Here is a 15677-nt window from a genome sequence, read left to right as displayed (position 1 = left end):
ACTTGTTTGGAGATATTTTCGTCTCCATTCGCGCCATTCCACAGGACGCTGAAGTTGCGCGCCCGACGACATTGCAGCAACGTGATGAACTACAGCTGCAAAAGTGGTTACTACTAATAATAAAACAAAAACAGCCATTGTATGCACGTATTGAATATTTACATACAATGAAAGAATGATCTGATAAGCAAATGTATCGATAATTTATATCTAATTCACTTGTCGTCCATATTAACCTGGGCTACATAGGCACATACTGTAAAGACAACACTAAGATTGTTGATGAATCGATATGTTACTATTGCACTGTGCTTAAGACATTGAAACACTGTACTGTCGTATGTTTGCAGAATATACGCTTTCGGCTGTAAAGAGTAGACTAACCTGTCCCTGTTCAGAGATCAGGAGTTGGTTCATATAAAATACAGGAAGACATTTTAAAGCAAATGTGATGGACCTTTCTCAATTTTAGAGACCAGTGGGTGGCTCTTAAAAGAGCCTTTGGGGTAAATTTGAAGGGAGAGCCCGTTTACTTGGAGCTGGTGTACTTGGTCACGGCCTTGGTGCCCTCGGACACGGCGTGTTTGGCCAGCTCACCGGGGAGCAACAGGCGGACGGCGGTCTGGATCTCCCTTGAGGTGATGGTTGAACGCTTGTTGTAGTGAGCCAGGCGAGACGACTCTCCGGCGATACGCTCGAAAATATCGTTGACGAAGGAGTTCATGATTCCCATGGCCTTGGAGGAGATACCAGTGTCAGGGTGGACCTGCTTCAGTACCTTGTACACGTAGATGGCGTAGCTCTCCTTCCTGGACTTTCTGCGCTTCTTGCCGCCCTTTGCGGCGGTCTTGGAAACGGCTTTCTTGGAGCCCTTTTTGGGCGCGGACTTTGCTGGCTCAGGCATTGTCAGGTATCAGTACTTCTCAGACACGAATGATGAGGGCTGGCTGGTTACCCAGTATATATAGCGGGAGACATGTTAATTTTGAGGCACGCCTCCTGCTAATCGCTGCACTCAGATGGGATGTGACTTTCGCAAACTATACTGAAATATACTGCGCGTGCGTGGGATTTACCGATTGCCCCCTTTCCCTTCAGTAATCATAATCTACAGTTATTATGATAACTGAAAGGAAATATTAGAAACCTTTTTACACTGCAAAAATCCCCAGCCAATCATCTTCATCAATCATTAATGTCACAGCGGAAATGGTTGCTGTATGCTTGCTTGGAGGAGATGGGGATACTCAAAACTAGGAAATTGCGCCGAACTCCCTCAGCAGTTTACCGCGTAGTTTATCCAGAAACACGTGGTTAACGACGTCAGAAGTCACATCTCATTGAGCAGATGCTTGTATCTAAAGTGACGCACAGTACAGGGTGATTTGAACCCGATACATCTCGGTCAATCGCTCTCCCCATATCCGGCTAATATAAACTATTTATAGTAGCCTATTAAGAGTTGAAGCCTGAATAATGAACCCCTTTACAATACCATCAAATGCTTTGGATACGACATGACCGCCGAAATACAAATTAAAGCATTTCAGCAATTGTCAGTATATTTGGTGCTCCATTAGCCTAAAATGGATTACTAGACAGGACTGGTATTGAATCGATGTTCAAATGCACTGCGGACTAAACTAGGTTTGTTCATTGTGATTCACCGAGGATAAATTCTAGATATTCACCGAGGATAAATTCTAGATATACAAATCATTTCACAAGGCTCCACTAAATTAAGACAAGAACACCAGAATATGGAAACAAAGTCTCTAATCTGTAACATGTGGGTGGCTCTTAAAAGAGCCTTTGTGTTGAATCTCGGTTGATATTCTTGAGGATGCTTTAACCGCCGAAGCCGTACAGAGTACGTCCCTGGCGCTTCAGAGCGTAGACCACGTCCATGGCGGTCACGGTCTTCCTTTTCGCGTGCTCGGTGTAGGTCACGGCATCACGGATGACGTTCTCCAGGAACACCTTCAGCACACCTCGCGTCTCTTCGTATATTAAGCCTGAAATACGCTTCACGCCACCGCGGCGAGCAAGGCGGCGGATGGCGGGCTTGGTGATGCCCTGGATGTTGTCACGGAGAACCTTGCGATGACGCTTGGCGCCTCCTTTTCCGAGTCCTTTGCCTCCTTTGCCTCTTCCTGACATAGTGACAATACTCTGACTTTAACACTGTTGAGAATGGTTCGACGTGTCAAGAGCCAGGATGTTTATTTTCCGTAAGCGGACGTGAAGGAGGCCAGTTCCTTACTTGGAGGGCGTCGCAATGGGAGGGAACTTGAGTCAGAGAGGGAAAATATGTCTATTTTACGTTTCATTCATTCAGCACATTTAAGTGGACATATTTGTACATATAATACATACTTGTTTAAAAAAAAAGTGTTCGCAACGATTTGAAATAAATAATAATAATGAAAACATTTTTCAAAGAACGTCTTGGAATTGCTTATTTTCTGTGACATTGCTAATTGGTCTGTTGACTCACACATCAGTGTTGGTGTTGGATGAGTCATAAAACTCTAGTTATACAATCAGTTGGGATATTTTGTATTACAATGGTCCACAATCTTCTCTTTAAAAGAGATATTGTTTTTAAACAATGAAAATCATTCCCACTCAATTACAATTTTCATATAAATATAAAGAATCATTGAATGAACCTTTTGGGATGTCAGCACTCTTTCTCATTCTCCACTGAACAGATGAATTTAGTCTTGCCAGTCATTTATTTCTTGATGATGATCACTCTAGTCACTCTCCCGTCCTCCCTCTGCTCCAGCTCTTCTCTCTCTGCTTCAGGCACCTCCACCAACCAGACGTCTTCTCTCTCTGCTTCAGGCACCTCCACCAACCAGACGTCTTCTCTCGCTGCTTCAGGCACCTCCACCAACCAGACGTTTTCTCTCTGCTTCAGGCACCTCCACCAACCAGACGTTTTCTCTCTGCTTCAGGCACCTCCACCAACCAGACGTCTTCTCTCTGCTTCAGGCACCTCCACCAACCAGCTGTCTTCTCAATGTATTTCCTGTTATCTGTTGCCATTGAACTGTCACTGGTGGGCCATAGAAACAAACACCGACCTCACAACAATTCCTCTTTGTGAGCCACTAGAGGGCGCTGTTGACGTTAAATAAGTATCTAAACAAAGTATCCTAGCAGCACATTTGTCAGTCTGTTCCCTGTTTAGTCGACACAATATATCTCTTATTCTTACTTTGAGATATTCATACAGTGTCAAAAGGCTGCTTAGGGGTGTTTTCCTATGTATTCAACACAGACAACACCAGCAGCCAACAGTTAGCTTTCTGATAGAAAAGTAATTTTATCAAAGGTATGTAAACAAGGCAATACAAAGTTTTCACTAGATTCTTTGTTTGTGTAATTTAGATAATCTCAAATCATACAATCTGTTCTAATATCACATAAACTAAACTCTTTTGTTAGGATTTCATGGCAGAATTCCTAAAACTTGTGGTCCCTTGTTTTCCTGCTAATTATTTCTGTTATTTTCCCAGTGTGTAATTTGACTTTGAGACAGACTTTATTGTTGTATTGACATGTGTAAGCGGACTCCAGCTCCCCTGCTGCAGTGTTAACAATGACCCATCTGTCCCTGAAGGGAAACTTGCCTTGGAAAGATCATGTTCTCTATGACTGGGAATGCATGTTCCACAACGTGTTCACTTCATACTTTGTCATTTCTCTACACCTCTTGGCTACTGAATGTTCAAAGCAGAACCATTTTAAAGAAATTCCTTTATATTTTTTGTGGTAATGTTTTGGGATTTATAAACACACCTTTACGGGTGTGACTGTAGAGAAAATAAATTCACATAAGAAATTAAGGGCAGATCATAGTATATGTGAAAAATGTTATCGTTCCAAGTGCATGCATCTGTGGCTTAAACAGTATCTCTGAGGCTTGATTGCTTGAAATCGATGTGTGGTTATGCTGCAACTAGTTTTTTCACAGTAAAAAACATACTTTTCTTCACCAGAAAACTCGACACACTAACCACATTTCACTATAATAATGAATTCCACCTGGGTCAGAGTACAGATGAACATCTGTGTTAAAAGGTTGTTTAAGAACACAGCCAACGCTGTTAAATGAATACAGAGCTTTATTTAAAATACAAACATTTTCTTTGACAATGTGTAACATTTAGATATAGTACTTTAAAGATTTACTGGATTTTCATCTGTTAATTAATATGTTAACAGTCATTGATTCATTAAATCAATTGAAATAGTATTTGTTTTAGTATTAAAATATAAAAGACAAATATGCATGCATACAAAAAAATTGCACTACATAAAATAGCCCATGAAGCTGTAACAAAATGTATTTGTAAAAAAAATAAAAAGAAGACAGAAACGTAAACTTAAACAATTTAGACTAACACTACTGTTTCCTAATCCCTCCATCCAGGCTCTAACACTTTGTTCCCACAACATATTTTTGTCCAGACCCCACTGGATGCCACTTGACAGAGTGGACATCATTTTTGTCCAACAGAAAATAATGCCAGAAGGCTACTCACATGCACAATTATTCATGTCTACCCATTTCTTCACATCCCACATCCACTCTATGCTATGCGACAGCAGGCAAGATATGGATAACTCTGCAGTAGTAGTAATGCAATATTACAGAACAGTGCCTGTAGGTTTTAATGAGCTTTTCTCCAGGTGTGGGGTAGACTTCCCTTGTTGTCCCTGAGGAGCAGCAGGAGGGAGAGCCCACAGCAGTACACCAAGCTCTTCACTATCATCACAGTGTAAACCAGAGAGGCCAGGTTCACACTGCACATGGACTGCAACAGTTCTGGAAAGGAAATAAACCAACGATACCATACATTAACACTTACAGGCAAATCATTATATTTCTCCTAATGATGATGATAGGTACATAAATGGAATGAAGAGAAACCTTTTTTGTGTATTTTTGGAATGTCTTCAACATTGGACACTTCATGCTTTACAGTACAGCTGTACTTTTTTGTTTTAGCCTCTTGGTTCTTGATGATGATCACACTAGTCACTCTCCCGTCCTCCCTCTGCTCCAGCTCTTCTCTCTCTGCTTCAGGCACCTCCACCAACCGGCCGTCTTCTCTCTCCATCTTCCATGAAAACCTCACCAAGTCTGGGAACATGTCACTGGCCCGACACAGCAGGGTGGTCCTCTTATTTGTTTGGCTCTTGGGCGCTTGATAGGCCGTCACTTTAGGTTCTTTTACATGCTTGTCTGAAGGTATGATAAAAGAAGAATAAAAAGTATGCTAATATGTTCACTGGAATTCTTTATTGAGTATCGAGAAATTAAAATCTACAGTAAATATTAAGTTCCCTGCAGATTACTTGAGTCTTTACCATGATATAGTTTTTTGAATAGAGCTGATCATTAAAAACAATTGGATATGTCCCTTGCTGCACTCTAAATTGTATTACTTAATAGAATTACTACCACAGTTTGTACATAAATCTGCATGCAAGATAATTTACATTCAAAGTAACTTCATCGAAGCACATTCTGGGTATCGTTCTGGGCTCTCGGAAACACTTTGATGATCAGAATGATTACAGATGTGATAGGCTGCACTCACGACAAGCATTTAAAATGTAAATCCCTAAAATTAATTGATAAACTAAAGTATGAAGATGACAAAATAATGTATTAAGATATAATAATTGGATTAATTGTGGGAATTTAAGGATCTCTAGTACAACACCTGAAGAACATTATCAATTAAGTATTTAAATGTTTACTTTGTTTGGTAACATGCAATGTATTACAAACATACAAAACATATCCAATATAGCAAATTATAACGTCAAGTTTATAACTCAAATATTTATATCTTACCAGTAACGTAAAGTCTAGTGCCAGGACCAAAGATGAAGACACAGTGAAATGCCCCATACCTTTAAGTATGTTGGATGCAGTAAGGGGTATATGCATAGTTATTTATTATTTAAATGTTCTAAATATCTGATGTATAAACTCGCACCATTTACTACAAAGGTATATTTCATACATACATATTTCTACATGTATAAACTCAAAACATTGTTATGTCCTTGCTAAATGTAGGATTATTCCACCTACCGTAAATTTGTCATGACTGCATTTAATGAGAAACCATTTTCTATATATCCTCTCTACACAGTCATGGCTGTCACTTCACCTGCAAGTATTCCACTTCTCTATAATTTTTAGTCTGCCCTCCTGTATAATAGTGAGTCTGCCCTCCTGTATAATAGTGAGCCTGCCCTCCTGTATAATATTGAGCCTGCCCTCCTGTATAATACTGAGCCTGCCCTCCTGTATTATAGTGAGTCTGCCCTCCTGTATCATAGTGAGCCTGCCCTCCTTTATAATAGTGAGTCTGCCCTCCTTTATAATAGTGAGTCTGCCCTCCTTTATAATAGTGAGTCTGCCCTCCTTTATAATAGTGAGTCTGCCCTCCTGTATAATATTGAGTCTGCCCTCCTGTATAATACTGAGTCACATTGTAAACATGTAACATTTATATATTTAGTGTCTCATTTAATTTGTAATTTATACATTGTCTATGTCAATTAGGCATTCAATTATATAATTAGTCATTTATTTAAGCTTTGTATAATATAATTATGTATTCATTCAAGTATTTAGCCATTCAATTATTTAATTATTTATGTATTTAGTTATTTAGTTTTGGCCCCTATAATCCTCCATATAAAACGAGTGAAGCTGCGGAGCAAAGACACAACACAGCCAACAGCACTCACTGAAACATCGAAGGTGGAGACTTGAAATAAAAATGTACAAAAAAACTATTGTGTCTACACAACACTGTTTTCAACAGATTAATAAGATATCATTTGAAATGATAATGTTAGTTGTTTCCACTTCTGTTGTCGAAGCAAACGGGATCGACTTAGGTGGGTAACGCTACAGCTTAGCAACCAAACTATATCGTGATTCAACTCAGCTTCAGTTAGCTCTAGCTTTCTTGCTGAAAAATAGAATAAACCAGCGGTTTCCACTGTCTGTGGTGGGGAACGGTGCAACTACATCCACTCCCACCCTCTCCATGGGAGCCCCCACTGGGAACTGTTGGAGCTGAGCGTGAGGGCAGCCTGTGGGGCCCTTTCTGGCTGTGCAGTTGTCACAGCGGCGGCATAAGTCGTCACCTGGGGAGTCAGGTGGCTGAGCGGTTAGGGAAGCGGGCTAGTAATCTGAAGGTTGCCCAAATTACGTTGTGTCCTTGGGCAAGGCACTTCACCCTACTTGCCTCAGGGGAAAGTCCCTGTACTGTTCTGGATAAGAGCGTCTGATAAATGACTAAATGTAAATGTAAACATCCCTCTTGTGCTGCCCCTGGTAAAAGCCCTGACGGCGGCAGAGTGTTTTTGTGACTCCAAAGTGTCCAGTCCCCACCCCCCCATGAGTACTCTGGAGCACAGCCTCCCGCAATGCTTTTGGGACCACCACCTGCCACCTCTCCTCCCCTGTAGCTGACTCTTTCCATGCCCGCTGCAGCATGCCAGCCGCCAGCCGCAGTCTCTCAAACTTTGACCACAACCCTTTGGTTGCAAGTGAGAGCGCTGTTACCTCTTCCCATGGTGGCCTCACCTGTGCCTCTACCCACTGTAGCACTGGCTGTAGGTCTGCATCCCGTCCCTGCTGTTCCCCCCATGCAGCCACGTCGACAGTCTGCAGCTCACAGCTGACAGGCCCGCTCACCCGACACTCTTTGGCACAGACCCCCTCCTCTGCACACAGCTCCCTCTCCCGTCCCGTCCGCTCACAGTGGCGGCAACCGTCTGCAGTACAGGGCCGGCAGGACATGGCGTCGGCGTTGGAGTGGCGTGCCCCTGCCCTGTGCACCACTGTGAAGTCATACGGCTGAAGCTCCTCCAACCAGCGAGCCACCTCCCTTCTGGCTCTCTGCAAGACATGAACCACTGGAGAGCAGAGTGATCAGTCCTTACAGCAAAGGGCATCCCACCCAGGTAGTACTTGAAGTGTCTGACAGAAGCCACAACAGCCAAGAGCTCCCTCCGGGTGACACAGTAGCGGCGCTCGTGTTTGTCAAAGGTTTTACTGAAGTACGCCACCACTCTCTCCCCTCTGCCCCCACCTGGGCCAGCACCCCACCCATGCCCACATTGCTCGCGTCTGTGTCCAGGATAAAGGGCACGGTAAGGTCAGGGGGGGCGAGCACGGGGGCCCCGATCAGTGCCCGTTTGAGGGCGTTGAAGGCCTCGTCACACTCCACTGTCCAAGTGAAGGCCTTGTCCTTCGGAAGCAGGCAGTTCAGGGGAGCAGCAGAAGCCCCGTACAAACCTCCTGTGGTAAGAGGCCAGGCCCAAGAAGCTCCTCAGCTGACGCTGGTCGGAGGGGATGTCTCGGACAGCCCCCACCTTGTCTTCCATGGTGCTGATCCCCTACTTCCCCACTCGAGGGCCCAAGAAGGACACCTCCCTCCTCATGAAGTGGCACTTCTCGGGGTGGAGCTTCAGACCTGCGGCAGCCACCCGCTTCAGCACCGTAGCCCCCAGGGCTGACACCCGCTTCAGCACATACCGTAGCGCCCCCAGGGCTGACTGGAAAGAGCTGCCATGGGCCAGGGTGTCATCAAGGTAAACCAGACACTGCTGTCGGGGAATGCCATCCAGCACCCTGTCTATCAAACGTAGCTGGCGTGTTGCACAGGCCGAAGCACAGAACCATGAACTGCCAGTGTCCTCTGTTAGTGGAAAACGCAGTTTTGGCTCTGGCCTCTGGGCAGAGAGGCACCTGCCAGTAGCCACTACGGAGGTCTAGTGAGGAGAACCAGGAGGACCCCTTAACCAGGTCCAGTGACTCATCAATACGAGGTAAGGGGTATGAGTCCTTCTTGGTTACCTCATTCAGCCGCCTGTAGTCCGCACAGAACCTCAGCTTGCCTCCCTTCTTAGGAACCATGACGACTGGTGCCGCCCAGGGGCTGTCAGAGGGTTGATGAAACCCGCCGGCTGCATCTCCAACACAGCCTTGTCTGCCGCCTCCTGGCGTGCCAGCGGGATACGGCAGGATGGCATCTTGATGGGTCGAGCATCACCTGTGTCAATATCATGCTGCACCAGATTAGTCTGACCCACCTCATCTTCACTCAGCGCAAAGCTGTCTCTGAATTCAAACAGCAACAACTGTTCCTGCTGCTCGGGGTCGAGACCAAGACAGTTCCTCTCCCGTATTTCCCTCACTGCAGACCGTGTCCTCTCCTCTCCCCTTTCGGATAGCTGGGCGGGGGGGGGGGGGGCGCAGCCCAGGCTCACAGAGGGATGTGTCTAGGAAGCACGTAACACACAGCCGTAGGTGCCAGGGGGGTAGGGGGAAAGTCACACACAGACGTAGGTGCCAGGGGGGTAGGGGGAAAGTCACACACAGACGTAGGTGCCAGGGGGGTAGGGGGAAAGTCACACACAGACGTAGGTGCCAGGGAGTAGGGGGAAAGTCACACACAGACGTAGGTGCCAGGGGGGTAGGGGGAAAGTCACACACAGACGTAGGTGCCAGGGGGGTAGGGGGAAAGTCACACACAGACGTAGGTGCCAGGGGGGTAGGGGGAAAGTCACACACAGACGTAGGTGCCAGGGGGGTAGGGGGAAAGTCACACACAGACGTGGGTGGCGGGGGCAGCCATGAGTCTCTGTTGCTTTAACTGTTGTAGTAAAGGGTTCGATGGGTTGAGTGAATGTGACATTAGGGGGAGCCATGGTGACTTCTGGCCCTCCCTGGAAGCTCATTGTGCCCCCATGTAGGTCTAACTGGCAGCCTGTGGCCCTAGGATACAAGGGTCCTGCACAGGCGCCACCCACACAGGATGACTCACAGATCTGCCCCTTACTGTCAGAGTCATTATTCCCTTCCCTTACATGGGTGCCAGCTCACCTTTGTCTGTGTGGAGTTGGGCATTTGTTTCATGCGGCATGTTTGTACATACCTCACCGTGCTTTTACGTGCAAATTGCGAAACAAATACACCTGAAGTGGGCGCAAAGCGTTAGTACATAGGGCCCTCAGTGTCCACCAGGGCAGACCAGGGCACCCCCTCCACCGTGACAGGTACATGACAAAAGTCCCCAACACAGGTCCGGCCCACCATAAACAACAGGCTGCATCCGCTCGCCCATGTCTGCTTCTGGGGAAAGTGAAACCTTGCTTCCCCGGAGGGCCCCTCCCGAAGATGATGGTGGTCGGGAAAGGAAGCCAGGCCGAGCCGTTTCCCGGAGCTCTGGGGGACATGGGGCGATCCCGCCGCAGGTGGCCTGGCTGGCCACAACCCCAGCAGACCCTGGGACCCGGGCGTGTGTTTTGCGCCGCCTGTAGTGACACAGACCGAATCAGCTCTGTCATCTCAGCCACCCATGCAGGCTGTTCCGGCTCTGGGCTGCTCTGCCCCCCAGCCCGCACAGAGGGTCTGTCCCCCTGCACCCCCATCACAGCCCCAGCTGAAGCCCCTGTGGGCTTCAAGGCTACCTGCAGTGACTCAGGATGAGCCAGCTGGGTCTGTATGTGCAGCTCCGTAGGAGAGAGCGCCTGTATGAACTGGTCGCGTGCTAGCTCTTTCTGCTGGACTTACAGATTGGCAACAGGATGTTATGGGGTGGTTCATCAGCTCATCAGGATCCCAGGAACATGGGGTTTATCAGCTTTTTTGGTGCCTTTGTGAGGCACAGGCTTTCAGAGATAGAACCAGAGGTAAAGGATTAGTTGGCAGTGGGGATGCATTTAGTGAGGAAGTTAGATTAAATAAATTGTAATCTATTGTGCTGACACATTCATTGCCAAAGACAGAGGAGGAAACCAAAAGTATCCTAAACAGAAGTATTTGGAATCTAAATTCGGTTCTACATTTTATAAGACAAAAAGATGGTTTACCTGCTTAAAAAGGCTCCAGAAGGTCTTGGGGTCAGCTGCTGCTGAATGGTGAGGGGCTTCACATGTAAGTTCATCTGCAGATCTTCATCCCTTTGTCAACCATGATCTCACATAAGTGTGGGGACTAAACTGCAGTAATGGTGGTCCATTGCATTTCCACTGTTTACAGCAAGGGAGTTCCTTTTGACTGTTAGAATGTCATTCATGCAACTGAAGGCTCTTTCGCATTCACTGGTAGACACTGCGATTGTATGGACAGCTTTAAGAAGAGGCTTCAGGGATGCTGGGGTCCGGGATGCCCTAAGTTCCTTGTACTCCCGAAATCCCTGGATGCTCTCTCTTCTCTCTATTTTAAATGTGTCGCATAAGCGAAGGACCTCTGCTTCACCATGTTGTATGTCCATATTTCCCTCTGGCCAAGTATCTGGTTGAAGAACCTTGAAGTCGGACATCAGTTTGCTTCCACCTCTATATGAGGAACTTTCCTGTGTGCTGACATGAGAGGAAGTTGCTGTAGCTGTCCTGGTTCTAATATTTTCTGCCATGCTGCGAAAGAACTGTCCTGCATTGATCTTTACAATCCTTTGATTGTCACACAGTGATACATTCTGGAACAATTTCTCGGTTTCAGCTTGAAGAACAGTCTGTGTGTGGGGGCCAGGCGTTGAAACCATGGACTCAAGCACCCGGATCTCCCGAAACAGCAGCTTGTCTGCTGCAGGCAGTGTTGTGCCTCTCTTTTGCAGCATCCTTGAGAGATCACTCAGTTCTGTTAGGGCAAAGAACATAACTCCAAGATTACACACGAAAGACACAGAGGCGAGAACATCAAGGAGTCCCTTATATTTTGCTGAATTACCCAGATCTTCTTGATCCACACTACCTTCACAAAGACGAAACCATTCTTCTAGATTGAAGGTGTATAGTATAGTCTCATTGAGGTACCTGTTTCTCCGGCATGCACAGTTATAGGTGGCAGAGTGGAATTCAGTCTTTCCTGAATTCCCTCAGAACATCTCTGAGGTTGTGTCCTGTCTTGCTCTTGCAAGAAAGTCAAACAGAAGAACCCAGATGAATGTTTCTTCTGGTACCAATCAGCACTCACCAGTGCCTTCCTGGTACCAATCAGCAGACAGGCTTCACTCACCAGTGCCTTCCTGGTACCAACCAGCAGACAGGCTTCACTCAACAGTGTCTTCCTGGTACCAACCAGCAGACAGGCTTCACTCACCAGTGACTTCCTGGTACCAACCAGCAGACAGGCTTCACTCACCAGTGCCTTCCTGGTACCAACCAGCAGACAGGCTTCACTCACCAGTGCCTTCCTGGTACCAACCAGCAGACAGGCTTCACTCACCAGTGCCTTCCTGGTACCAACCAGCAGACAGGCTTCACTCACCAGTGTCTTCCTGGTACCAACCAGCAGACAGGCTTCACTCACCAGTGACTTCCTGGTACCAACCAGCAGACAGGCTTCACTCAACAGTGTCTTCCTGGTACCAACCAGCAGACAGGCTTCACTCACCAGTGACTTCCTGGTACCAACCAGCAGACAGGCTTCACTCACCAGTGCCTTCCTGGTACCAACCAGAAGACAGGCTTCACTCACCAGTGACTTCCTGGTACCAACCAGCAGACAGGCTTCACTCAACAGTGTCTTCCTGGTACCAACCAGCAGACAGGCTTCACTCAACAGTGTCTTCCTGGTACCAACCAGCAGACAGGCTTCACTCACCAGTGACTTCCTGGTACCAACCAGCAGACAGGCTTCACTCAACAGTGTCTTCCTGGTACCAACCAGCAGACAGGCTTCACTCACCAGTGACTTCCTGGTACCAACCAGCAGACAGGCTTCACTCACCAGTGCCTTCCTGGTACCAACCAGCAGACAGGCTAAACTCACCAGTGACTTCCTGGTACCAACCAGCAGACAGGCTTGTAACAACTCCCCTGCCCTCTCAGAACATGTTATTTAATTTGCAAGAGCGTGTTGTTCATTAATCAATGTTCATAATGAGAGCAAAATGTTCTTCCAATATTGAATGATTGAATACTGCTCAGTGCCTATGCAGCTTTCTGTCTTTGAGTCCATAATATCAGGCTTGTGGTTCAAAAAACATCTGGCAATGTATTAAAAGATGTTATACTATATATGGTTAACAAGTCAATTCACCTGAACAAAGAAATGTAAATTATGAAACTGCTACTGTGCCCTTACGTACCAGCTAGCTAGTAGATGCTGGTTTGGTTTAAATGGTGAGATTACTATGTGATTTTAGGTGAGTGGTGTCTTTTGAACAGTTAATGTAAGTAAGTAAGTAAGTAAGTAAGACTTTATTTATATAGCACATTTCATACAAGAATTGTAGCTCAAGGTGCTTTACATAAAATCAATAAAAACAATAAAACAAGTGATAAACAATTCAAACAAAAATAAAAATCCCAATAAGATCTCTGTTCAAGAGAGAAAACAACTTTAAAAGTAGGAAAACACTTTGAAATTTTAGATAAAATTACTTAAATGCTTCGGTAAAAAGGTAGGTTTTAAGCTGTCTTTTAAAAATGTCTAGAGTGTTTGCTTCCCTAATATTTATGGGTCATTTGTTCCATAGTTTTGGGGCGTAATTGACAAAGGCCGAATCACCAATCTTCTTATGACTGCTTCTGGTGACCTCTAATAGGCCTGCATTTGATGATCGCAGTGTTCTAGCTGGTGTGTAGTTTATAAAGGAGTTAGCAATGTAGCTAGGTCCTTGTCCGTGTAGAGCTTTGTATGTGAGGAAAAGGACCTTAAAGTCAATTCTGAAGGTAACAGGGAGCCAGTGTAAAGTAGCTAGGACAGGACTAATGTGTTCTCTCCTTTTAGTTTTGGTTAATAATCTAGCTGCAGAATTTTGAATGAGCTGTAGTCTTTCAGTGGTTTTCTTGGGAAGACCAGTGAAAAGTGCGTTACAGTAGTCCAGCCGGCTGGATATAAAAGCATGAATTAACTTCTCTCCATCATTTTGTTTTATGAATGGTCGTACCTTTGCTATATTCCTCAGGTGAAAGAAAGCTGTTTTGGTCACTTTATTAATGTGAGAGTTGAAATTCAAATCTGAGTCCAGGATTACACCGAGACTCGTCACCTCTGGTTTAAGACAGGGGGTTAAGCCTCCAAGATTCTTAATAAGCATCTCTCTTTTGGATTTGGGGCCACATAGTAGGACTTCGGTTTTGTCTTCATTTAATTTAAGAAAGTTATCATTCATCCATTTGTTTATTGCCAACAGGCAGTTGGTAATGGAATTGATGGCCGTTGCATCGTTGGGTTCAGTGGATATATATAGTTGTGTGTCATCCGCATAGCTATGGAAATCTATGTTATGTTCTCTGATTATGTTGCCGAGTGGTAACATATAAAGAGAAAAAAGTAATGGACCTAAGCAGCTTCCTTGAGCAACCCCGTAGCAGTTCTCATGTTTCTTGGACCTATGGTCACCTAAACTAACATAAAACTTCCTTCCTGAGATATATGATTTCAGCCAGTTCAATACACTATCCGTGAACCCAATAAGCTTTTCCAGTCTATTGATTAGGATGTCGTGATCAATTGTATCAAATGCTGCACTGAGATCTAACAGGATAAGGATAGAGACTTTATTTGCATTAGAGTTTAGTCTGAGGTCGCTAATTATTTTGGTGAGAGCAGTTTCAGTACTGTGATATTTCCTGAAACCTGACTGCGAGACTTCCAGGATGTTATATTCTTCAAGAAAAGAATTTAATTGGACTAAAACTATCTTTTGTGGGTATAGGATCAATATCTGAGGTTGTGGAGTTAGATTCGCTGACAATTTTGGAAAGTTCACTAAGTGTGATACAGGTAAATGTGCTCATGGTTATGTTGCAGAATCTACTGATGTCAGTTTCGACCCCACTATTAATAATACTCGCTCTGATCAAAGTTATTTTGTTCTTGAAGAACAAAGCAAGCTCTTCACATTTAACTGCTGAGGATGGAGGTGGGGCAGGGACAGTGTTTAGCAGCTGGTCAATGGTGGAGAAAAGAACTCTGGAATTTCTGGCATTTTCTGTAATAATGTTGGAGAAATATTCTCTCCTTGCTAGACGGATGGTTTTGTTATAGGTGGTTAGTGTATCCTTGTAGATATTGTAGTGGATAGTGATCTTTGTTTTCCTCCATTTTCTCTCTGCTGCACGGCATTTTCTTTTCGTTTCACTAACATTTTTATTTCTCAGCCATGGGGAGGTTCTGTTTGTGCACTTCTTTTTGGTTTTCAGTGGTGCAACAGAGTCTAACACAGATAATAGTGCATCATTGAGGTTCTCTACCATTTCATTCAGAGAGCAATCATGGTTAGTCGGCTCATATAGAGCAAATTGTTCAGAAAATGTCATCATAGCTGTATCGTCTAAATATCTTCTATGGACTAAGAATTCTTTTTTGGTTGTTGTTAGGATAATTTCCACATTAAAAAGTATATAATGATGGTCTGAGAGGGGTAGATCAGTTATTGAAATATTATTGATATTTAGTCCAGTTGTTATCACTAGATCTAGTGTGTTTCAGTGCCGGTGTGTTGGGTCTGTTATGTGTTGAGTTAGATTGAAACTGTCAAGGAGATTTAAGAGCTCAATAGTTCTTGGGTCTGCTTTTTTATTTACTTGGATATTTAAGTCTCCGTTTAAAACTACTTTGTCATATCTAGTGACACATAGTGATAATAGTTCAGAGAATTCTTGTATGA

General features: G+C 44.8%; 3 protein-coding genes across 3 annotated transcripts in view; all 3 read right to left on the bottom strand.

Annotated features, from left to right (window-relative positions):
* LOC136942842 (histone H2AX-like) overlaps nt 1-15677 on the bottom strand; it is a 35072-nt gene that overhangs the window by 3950 nt on the left and 15445 nt on the right. The window lies entirely within an intron of this gene.
* On the bottom strand, nt 483-904 carry LOC136942956 (histone H2B). Its single transcript, XM_067236025.1, has one exon. The coding sequence runs from the start codon at nt 902-904 to the stop codon at nt 530-532; it is 375 nt and encodes a 124-aa protein (XP_067092126.1). The 3' UTR covers nt 483-529.
* On the bottom strand, nt 1778-2160 carry LOC136943499 (histone H4). The gene has a single exon (XM_067236845.1). The coding sequence runs from the start codon at nt 2158-2160 to the stop codon at nt 1849-1851; it is 312 nt and encodes a 103-aa protein (XP_067092946.1). The 3' UTR covers nt 1778-1848.

This window comes from Osmerus mordax, chromosome 5, assembly GCF_038355195.1.
Source record: "Osmerus mordax isolate fOsmMor3 chromosome 5, fOsmMor3.pri, whole genome shotgun sequence".
NCBI classification, from domain to species: Eukaryota; Metazoa; Chordata; class Actinopteri; order Osmeriformes; family Osmeridae; genus Osmerus; species Osmerus mordax.
The sequence above is the reverse complement of the archived record's forward strand: the minus strand, read 5'-3'. Positions and strand labels throughout refer to the sequence as shown.